Source organism: Arachis ipaensis, chromosome B10 (assembly GCF_000816755.2).
Source record: "Arachis ipaensis cultivar K30076 chromosome B10, Araip1.1, whole genome shotgun sequence".
In the NCBI taxonomy this organism is placed as follows: Eukaryota; Viridiplantae; Streptophyta; class Magnoliopsida; order Fabales; family Fabaceae; genus Arachis; species Arachis ipaensis.
The window spans coordinates 89,667,875-89,678,473 of NC_029794.2; the positions used below are offsets into that span (position 1 = coordinate 89,667,875).

At 33.8% G+C, this 10,599-nt stretch overlaps 1 protein-coding gene across 1 annotated transcript in view; it reads left to right on the plus strand.

The window, feature by feature from the left end:
* LOC107622799 (serine/threonine-protein kinase SRK2E) overlaps window positions 10,161–10,599 on the plus strand; it is a 4,018-nt gene continuing 3,579 nt past the window's right edge. Inside the window, exon 1 of the mRNA XM_016324835.2 lies at window positions 10,161–10,526. Within this exon, the coding sequence (XP_016180321.1) occupies window positions 10,200–10,526 (327 nt within the window). The 5' untranslated portion in view covers window positions 10,161–10,199. The remainder of the gene's footprint in view (window positions 10,527–10,599) is intronic.

Below are 10,599 nucleotides of genomic sequence, written 5' to 3' on the forward strand. Positions count from 1 at the left end.
TGTCTCACGACGTTCTGAACCCAGCTCACGTACCGCTTTAATGGGCGAACAACATTCTAATAGAATATAGAATTTGTATATAATATTAACTAAAATAGTTTCAAATAGTTATATTTTTTAATAAAATCAAAGAAACAGAATTTTAGAATTATTTTTATTTAATAAAATTTTTAAATAAAAATAATTCTATTAAATAAAAATTTTTACTTATAACTCATATAAATATCTAGTTTGGAATCTATTTATTTTATAAGAAGAAAAAATATTTTGAATGGAATATTTGAATGGAATACTAAATTGGTGATCCAAAGATAATAAATTTTTGAATTTATTTTTTTCTTTTAATTGAAAAAAAGAATATGCATCTCTTTGGATTCCAAAATGAAATAGAAATAAAAAATATTTGATAATAAATGAAAAACTATGAATTTTTTGTTCCATTTCCGAATTGAAGTGCGAACTATCTAGGTCGAATAGTGCTTATTTTTGAAAAAGAGAATAAACTACGAAAAACCATTCCCATTGTTGTTAAATATTAAAATAAAACAAAAACTCGAAAAAACGAGATAATAATAATTATTATTGAAATGTTTATATCTTTTGTTAAGCTCTTTCTATATATACGAATTTTTCTTATTCATTTGAATATATGAATATATATTCAAATGAATAAATAATTTAATTTCTAATAATTTTTATAAAAAAAAGAAAAAAAAAGAAATAATTAGAATACAATTCTTTTGTTTCTTTGATATTTTTTAATTATTAAAAAAATTGCATCTTTTGAATTTATTCTTTCAATCTCGACGATTTACAATAAATAGGTTATTATGATTTCGGGTAAGCCGCTATGGTAAAATTGATAGACACGCTGCTCTTAGGAAGCAGTGCTAGAGCATCTCAGTTCGAGTCCGAGTAGCCGCATGGCATCTTTTACTCTAAAAGAGCAAGTCCTAAAATGAATTCAATTTCTTATTTATCTTCCTAGTATTAGTTATTGGGACACCTTATTTTTATGATATTTTTAACTTTAGAGCATATATTAACTCATATATCATTTTCGGTCGTATCCATTGTAATTTCAACTCATTTGATAACTCTATTAGTCAATGAAATCTTAGAATTTCATGATTTGTCCAAAAATGGTATGATAATAAACTTTTTCTGTATAACGGGATTGTTAATTACTCGTTGAATTTTGTCGGGCCATTTACCATTTAGTGATTTATATGAATCATTAATCTTTTTTTCCTGGGTTTTTTTCTATTTTTCATATAGTTTTTTGTTTTAAAAAGCATAAAAATGATTTAAGTGCAATAATCGCATCGAGTGTTATTCTTACCCAAGGCTTTGCTACTTCGGGTGTTTTAACCGAAATGCATCAATATGCAATATTAGTACCCGCTTTACAATCTCATTGGTTAATGATGCATGTAAGTATGATGATATTTGGCTATGCAGCTCTTTTATGTGGATCGTTATTATCTGTAGGAATCTTAGTTATTACATTTGGAGAAGTCATACGAATTTTGGGTAAAAGCAATAATTTGTATTTTTTAAATAAATCTTTTTCTTTTGTTGAGATCCAATACATGAATAGGAATGAAATGAACAATGTTTTACAAAAAAACTTTTTTTTTCTTCTTCTAGAAATTATTACAGGTCTCAGTTTATTCAATGGAGTTATCGTATTATTAGTCTGGGTTTTCTCTTTTTAACGATATGTATTCTGTCAGGAGCAGTATGGGCTAATGAGGCATGGGGATCATATTAGAATTGGGATCTCAAGGAAACTCGGGCCTTTATTACTTGGACCATATTTGCGATTTATTTAGATACTCAAAAAAATATGAAATTAGAAAGTGTAAATTCTTCAATAGCGGCCTCTCTGAGCTTTCTTATAATTTAGATATGTTATTTAGGAATCAATCTATTAGGTATATGATTACACAGTTATGGTTCATTTACATCTAATTGAATTGAATTTAATTAAGGAAAAAACCTCTAGCAAAATAACTGTGAAAAGTTATTGACCTATAGGCTAGTGACCTATAGGATAGAGTTGAATTGATATGGTTGTTGATGTTGTGAATGTTGTTAAATAATGATGTTGGGATGTGATGTATGATGAACTTGTATGAATGTGCATTTTTGATCATTAATATGGAGCATGAATGAGTTTGATGATGAAGATTGATATTGATGAAATGAGGATTTGTGGATGTGTTGGTGGAAAATTATTTGATACGTTGTATATTTGATAATTAAGGTTGAGAATGATGAAGTGTAATGGAAAAATTAATATGAATTGTGAATTGTGACCTAAGAGGGTAGATTGAGCTGTAAATGAAAGTTTGGTATTGAGTTAGTTGGATGTACCTTGAGAATTTGGAAAAATTGAGTATTTGTGCACTTTTGGTAAAAAGAAAATTTTGGTGAACTTTGTCTGATCATAACTTATGCCTCCGTCCTCGAAATTGGTTGAAATTTGTTTAGACTTAAAATTTATTGAAAACTCTTCAAATTGATAAAGTTTGAAAAATTTAGATTTTTGTAGAGGAAGTTATGATTACTCAAAAATTGGTGTTGAAATCTGAAATTCTGCAAAGTTACAGAATTTTATGATTTCTGGTATGTGCGCACGCACAGCCTTGTGCGCACGCACAACCCTGCAAAATTTTAAACCTGTGCACATGCACAAACCTGTGCGTACGCACAGGTAGCGAGGGCTTTCTGGTTGCACCACTAGCACAGCTTGTGCGCGCACACACCAATGAGAATTTACAACCTGTGCGCGCGCACAGCCCTGTGCGCACGCACAAGTTGGGAAGGGGAGTCTGTTGAGGGCACTAACACACCCTGTGCGAGTGAATAGACCTTGTAAAATTTGGTACTTGTGCGTATGCACACCCTTATGCGTACGCACACTTTTAAAAATCTTCCTGGGCGTGCGCGCGCACACCCTGTGCGTACGCACACGCCCTGTTTCTCAAATTTAAACTTTGTTTTCAACTATTTCACCTTCCCAACAAGATTGTAAGCTTTTATGACACTATTTTAAGTCTTTTGGACTTAATTTTGGGCATGGAAACATGGGAAATAACCTAAGGATTTTAGTTGATGATTATTATGAAAAATTAGCAAACGGAGGCTTAGATTTCGGGTGTACTGAGGATGGTTTGATGGCGTGTGAAGGTAGACTGATATGTGAAATGAAAACTGATGAACTATTGAGTTTGGAATTGAAACGTGAATTGACAGTAGTTGTGATGAGTCGAGGACTCAGAAATGGAAATGTTGATGTGACAGTGATTGAGATGAGTCGAGGACTCGAGTGTGCAATGATGAATCATTGTTGTATTGAAAATATTTTATGAAAAACCACTGAACTACTCTTTTAAATTGAGATTATGAGATGCTATGCACCCGGCAGGGACGACAGTTAGATCCCGCCTGTCGAGGTAGCGGCGGCGGCGGCAGCATAAGGGCGGTGGTTCGTCCCGCTTGCGTTGAGATGTAAGGTTTGTGGCAAGAGTATCCCGCTCGCATCCCTTCGGATCAATAGAGCGTGCAGGCACAAAACCTTGGACAGTGATCCGAGCACTATATCTCGGGGGTTACCAACGATGATTCCGAAAGGCGACATCTCCATGGAGATGTGTCGGGTTGGCAGTTGAACCGACAATGTGATATCACAGCCAATAGAGCATGCATTCATCATGTGCATTTTCTTTCTGTTTGTTTGCTTTGCTGACTTATAATTGTATGCCTAATTGAATAATATGCCTATTTGCTTACTTGAATTACTTGACTTATATGCTACTACTTGTGTTTTACTTGCATTGTAATTAATTGTGATTTCTACTAGGATTGAGGAGGTTCGGAAGGCAGTGGCGATGGGATCTCATGGAGGATAGGTTGGTGAAGGCTGTGGGACAGTGGTGTTGGTTAGAATAGAAATCCCTAAGATAGAGTACCTGTTTATTTATGTTAAGATCTATATATATATATATGCTTTGTTGTTTTAGTTATGCCTTAAGATTGAAATCTTGTGATGGATATGAAGTCTAGGATTGCCTTTGGCGTCTCGGGATCTTATATCCTACATCAATGGGCACTGTTACCATACTGAGAACCTCCGGTTCTCATACCATATTTCTGTTGTATTTTTTAGATGCAAGTCGTAACCCACCTCGGTGAGTTGCTTTAGATCAGAAGCGGAAGATCCTTATCTGTTTTGGATGTCTTTTGGTTATTTTGTTATACATCTCTCACTTTTGTATTTTACTTTAGCCTAGAGGCATGTATTGAGAGAACAAAACTTGTATAAGCTATTTTAAACCTCAGGTTTTATTTTGTCTGTATATATGGCTAGCCGGCTTAAACTCCACGAGCCGTGGCTAGATTCCTATGATATTATACTATTGTCTTTTGCTATATCTTATCTATATCTTGTGCTTTAAGTTAGTAGCTCCGTTAGTACATTTTGCGCTTTTTAAATCCTGTTTTTGAGTTATCTTTCATTAGGCTTCTAGATTATATTATTTTCTTCTATATATTATATGTATGAGCTTAGAACTGTTGTAACCTTTGATTAACCTTTGCTTTACGATGCGAGGTAAAGCTTAGGCTAATTAGGGTGTTACAAGCTAGCCGACTTATAAGTGGTCAGTTGAGTTTTCCGAATTTAACATTAGATATCAAAGCAGAGGGCCAATCAAATCACAATATTTAGCAGACTTTATTACCGAGTTCACTGCTCCCAATTTGGACGAACATTCCATTGACTGGACTCTTTATGTGGATGGTGCATCTAATCCACAAGGATATGGAGCTGGAGTTCTCCTTAAAGATAATAATAGATTTATTCTTGAACATTCTTTACATCTCTCTTTCAAGGCAAGTAACAATTAGATAGGGCACAAAGCTCTAGTCACGGAACTAAAGGTATATTGCAACTCTTTACTAGTCGTACAACAGGTAAACGATCTCTTCCAGGTCAAAGACCCTTTATTGGCAAAATATTTGGCAATTATAAAATCCCTCATTTCTAATTTTTCAAAGTTTGAAATCCATCACATCCCTAGGGGACACAATCACTGAGATGATATTTTATCTAAATCGCAAGCACACAATCACACACTTCCTCTTTTTATCAATCTACCTTGCTCATACCAAGTATCAATCTAATCGAGGTTTTAAGTGTCATTTAGGAAGAAGATTGGAGATGACCCTATATCCAGTATCTAAAAATTGGAAATATCTCACTAGAAATTAATAATCTCCGGCAATTCCGATGACAAACATCCTTTTTTACACTATTCAATAATCTTCTATATAGATGGGGTTTTACTCATCCATTGTTAAAATATATTTCCAGGTCAAATGCCGACCTAGTTCTAGCAGAAGCCCATGAAGACATTTATGGCACACACATGGAAGCTCAAAGCCTATCCTCCAAAATAATCCGTGTCAGATTCTTCTGGTCGACCTTACAACAAGATTGCAGTGCCAAAGTGAAAACTTGTCCCAATTGTCAAAAACACTCTCCGATCATACACATACCGACCGAGGTCTTGCATAACTCCGAAGTAAGTTGGCCTTTCCATCAATGGAGCTTGATATCCTAGGTCCCTTTCTACTAGCACCAGATCAGGTAAAATTTCTAGTAGTTGCTATTGATTATTTTTTCAAATAAATTGAGGCCCAAGCCTTAGCTAAAATAACGTCTCAGCAGATGATTTCTTTTGTTCGGAAGTGAATCATATGTAGATTTGGTATACCTCGGCACATTATCACTGACAATGGTCGCCAGTTTATCGATCAAAAGTTTACCTCTTTTTTGCAGAACCTAAAAATAACACAAAATTTTTCTTCAATAGAACACCCACAAACAAACGGTTTAGCAGAAGCAGCCAATAAGATTGCCCTACATGCTTTATGGAAAAACTAGATGATGCTAAAGGGCTCTAAGCCGAACTTATACCAAAAATTCTGTGGGGGTACAACATTACTGGTCATTCAACAATAAAGGAAATACCTTTCTGATTAGTTTATGGATCTGAAGCCATGATTCCTCTGGAGGTCTCTCAGTCATCACTCTGAACTCAATTCGTTGATTCTCATTTACAAGATGCAGCTTGACAGTTTGATTTAGATACTATTGAAGAAATCTGAGGTTTAGCAGCACTACGTCACTGAGCTATGCAACAACACATAGCTCGGTGATACAACCAAAAATTCCACCCTCAATCCTTTCAGGTCAACGACTTAGTACTCAGAAAAACTGAACAAGCAAGACAACCTCTAGCACATGGGAAATTAACAACAAATTGGAAAGGCCCTTTCTGAGTTATTAAAATACTAAGAAACGATGCATACTGTTTACAATCTTTAAATAGTACAACTTTCCCTAATTCTTGGAACATTTCCTTTTTAAAGCTTTATTATAGTTAAAAGACAGGGACGGACTTGTACTCTTTTTTCTACTTCCAAGATTTTTTCAACACGAGTTTTGCTTGGAGAGGTTTTAACGAGGCAAGCCTACCTGCACCTTTGTAATCAAGGATCAACAATATTCTATACTTGTCTTTTCTCATATCTAAGTTATCAATTACTGGTCTTCTTTTCTCTACCGATCTATATCTCTCTGAGATATAATTGTCAAAACACAAATAATTACTCACATCATACAAATCTGATTACAAACAATTGCTCAATGTGCATTATAATATCATCCATTAGTGATGACAATTTTGGGAATCAAACTTCTCCTATCACAACTGACAGCTATCCATCAATCAATCCTACAGTTACTAATCTATCAGGACCAATCAAATTCCTGAGTAATATTCTTCGTATAGTCAATATAACCAATCCATTTTAAAATTCAAATACAACTACTTTTCACATTCCAAAACACCAAAATATGCAAGAAAGTCATATAAGCAACTAGCTATTCAAAAGCCAATATATTTGGCCCAATATACATGGTTTTTATCATCATAAAACCAATGCTACATAAGTTCCATCCAAAATACAAAGTCATCGCAATACAAAGTAAGAAAGTCATAAATATAACAAACTATACCACTATTCCAAATTTTTATCTCCTTCCTCAACTCCCTCCTCATCGTTAACCAAAGCTCCATTACAAACAATTTTTCTCAGATCCATTTGAGAAAAATCTTGGTCTGGGATCAAAAACTTTACTTGCATGACAGCATACTCAAATCCTTTTACAAAGATATCCAATATTTCAGCTTGCTTAGTTTTCTTCATATCCTTCAGTTTCACAGTAACATCAATAATCTGATCTTTCATGCTAGACAAGTCACCATCCTTCTTCTTCAGCAACTCTGACTCTTTCTCATAATTGCTCTTCATAACCTTTAACTCCTCCTCTTTTTCTGCAAGTTTAACCTCCAGATATGCTATTAAAATTTTCTTCAACTCCAACTCTTCTTTCAGCTTTCTCGGCTCGTTGGCTTATTCTAACAGTTTTTTATGTTTCACATCCTAATTCCAACCTAAGCTGGTCAACCACAAGCCGAGCACCTAAATCAAACAAATAAACAATTATACACTGTCACTTTACTGATATATAAAGGTAATACAAATTATACCTGCATATATTGATTGATGGCAACATTTCCAACTTCATTAGCTAAGGCCACCTTGATAGACGACTGACATATTTCATCGACGACAACCATAAAAGGAAAATTCTTACCCCAAATCGAGGACCCATCAGCATCCTCGGCAAAATAATGAATTTTTTTATCATCCACAAAAGCAGTAAGCTCCTCCAGTGATATATCTTTCCCTTTCTCAGTCAAATTATCGGACAAGTCAACGTCAATAAGGTCTGACTTCCTCTTTTTGAAAATAATTTTCTTTTGTCTTTGGTGGGGTTGGTTCACCTCCCCTTCTCCACCTCCTTTGTCAGGGTTCGACGACGAACCTTCCTTCTCAACATTTTTGGTCCTAGAACGAGCTCTCAAGCTCGTAGCCGAGACTCCTGGATATTTTTCACCTAAATAATAAAAAAAAAAGATTCAACAGATTACTCACCATACATACCTTAGGGCAACTTCTTGCCTTCCTATATCAAATCTTACTAAAATAATTTACTGCAACTTGCTTATTGTCTTCCCACGGAAGTAAATAAAAAATTGATATCAAATTTTTTCTATCAACAACTTTCACCAAAATATTTAATTATACACTCATTTTTCAAACTAATTTTTTCTGGGCGCAGAATATGCTGCGGTTGGAAACACCAGAACAAAGAAAATTTTTCACCAAGATTTTCATCCAGATAGAACGAAAAAACATTCTAGACACATTTCACTTTTAAAAATATTTTTTTTTGAAATCTTTGGACGACGATTTATACAATTTAAAAATGAAAAAATCAAGTGTACTGTTTAAATTCACCCAACCCCCTTCCAAATCCCTTTTGCCAAAAATATGGAAAAAATAACTCCAATGAAGGTTTTAAATCCAAAAGCTCCATCAAAATTTTGAAACATCGCAAAAACATCCAACCATTTGGGTGAAGCTGTGACGGGGCACAGTTTAGCTGATTCAGCACATTACATTAGAAAACGGTAAATAAAAGTTTAACTCGCAGTTCTTCAAGAACACAGCTATGCATGTAAAAAATGATTCAAAATCATTTTTCTTATGGAAGACGCGATCAACTCTAAAATATGGTAACAACTCAACATGAACTCCTAATCCTGCCCTCATTATTTTTGTCACATCTATCTCACAACACTCCCTTATTTTCAAACAGTGATCTTCGTATTTTCACATCTTCATTCATCCATTCATATGTATTATCTCTTATTGTCCGTATCTTTTTTTCTTTTTCATTACCCATTCCTCTCACTAATGGAAAAGAAAACTAGAAGAAGAAAACAAAATAAAGTAAAAAGAATAGAAGGTGGTACTCACCTCTTTTACTCATATCTTTATGAATACATTTTTCAACACGTTTTGGTACAAGGGAAGTTAAATTTATGAAAACTATTTGGATTCCAAAATAAAAACTACATCCAAGTTAATAAAACCGATTGAATTTCATCTCAAGCATCACAACCGTTGCATCCTATCAGAATAACAATACCGATGACATTGGTAAGTGAAAAAAGTAATACTCTTCTTTAATGATATCATTAATTTTTTTTGTTAACTTTTTATTTATTTAATTATTTATTGACTTCTTTTATTTCTTCAATTTTAATAAAATATGTTGAATTGGAGGCTACATACCCATAAAACTCGCCGAGTTATAACTCATTCTCTAAAAACTCAACCTGCTTTATCAAAATACTGTCAGACCAAGTTTGAGAGCTATGATATGACTGTTATAACTCGGTCAAATATTATAACTCGACTCTATATATCAAAACGAATATCATAATGTTCTGATATGATATTATTCTTCTTTAATAAAAATTATTCCTAAAATATAACTGTCAATATCTCGCCTCACATACAAGAAAAGTAAGATATTTTATCAAGATATGATCATTTCATGTATTTATTGACTTGAGCGTTAAAATGTCTTTTGTAAATACCTCTTTTTTTATTTTGCTACACTAAGGTATAACTCTTCTAAAGATAATTATATATCCAATTAAGTCAAATTAATCAGAATGCATTTGCACGCAATTCCAATTAAAAAAAAAAAGGAGTTTAAGATAAAAAGATAAGGGCAATTATGTCTTTCAGGGATGATAAGGCATGAAATGATGAGAGATTGGGAACCGACCAGAAAGAAAAAGTGTATGATTGGTGTTCCCATATGAATAAGATCCAATCCATCAAAGAAAAGTATGAGGAGCCAATGGAATATTTATACAATGTGTAAAGTTTAGAGAGTATTAGAGATATAATCATTAGTGTTATCTATTTTCATCAGTTGAAGTTTTTAGGATGAGTGGTATCGTGCATGGTATTAGAGCACTAGATCCGAAAGGTCAAGAGTTCGAATCTTGGTGAACCCAAAATCAGTTTAAACTTTTAAGAAGATGTTTATTATCGCTAGTACTCGGATGGTTATTCTAACGGGATCCTAAAATCAATATCTAATTTCTAACTAGCTACAACTTTGTTGAATCAGAGGTTGTGAAAGCTAACATTAATAATAATAGTAATAATAATAATAATAATAATAATAAGTGAAATTGATGAAGTTGGTGAAGAGTTCACGAGGTTCCTTGCTTATTAGGTTCTTGCAAGTTCGTTTCCATATCTTTGGTCCCTTTCACATTCACCCAACTCTCATCAATCCTCAACCACTTCTTCTTCTTCTTCATCATCTTCTTGTTCTTGGATTGAGAAAAATGGATCATAGAAGCGGAGGAGGAGGAATGGACATACCCATAATGCATGAGAGTGATCGCTATGAGTTAGTTAGAGATATTGGTTCTGGAAACTTCGGGGTCGCCAGGCTCATGAGGGATAAGCACACCGACCAACTTGTTGCCGTTAAGTATATTGAGAGGGGTGAAAAGGTAATTATACATTCTTCTTCTTCTTATGCACTCTAATAAGTAATATATTTTAGACTATATGAATAGGGACCGT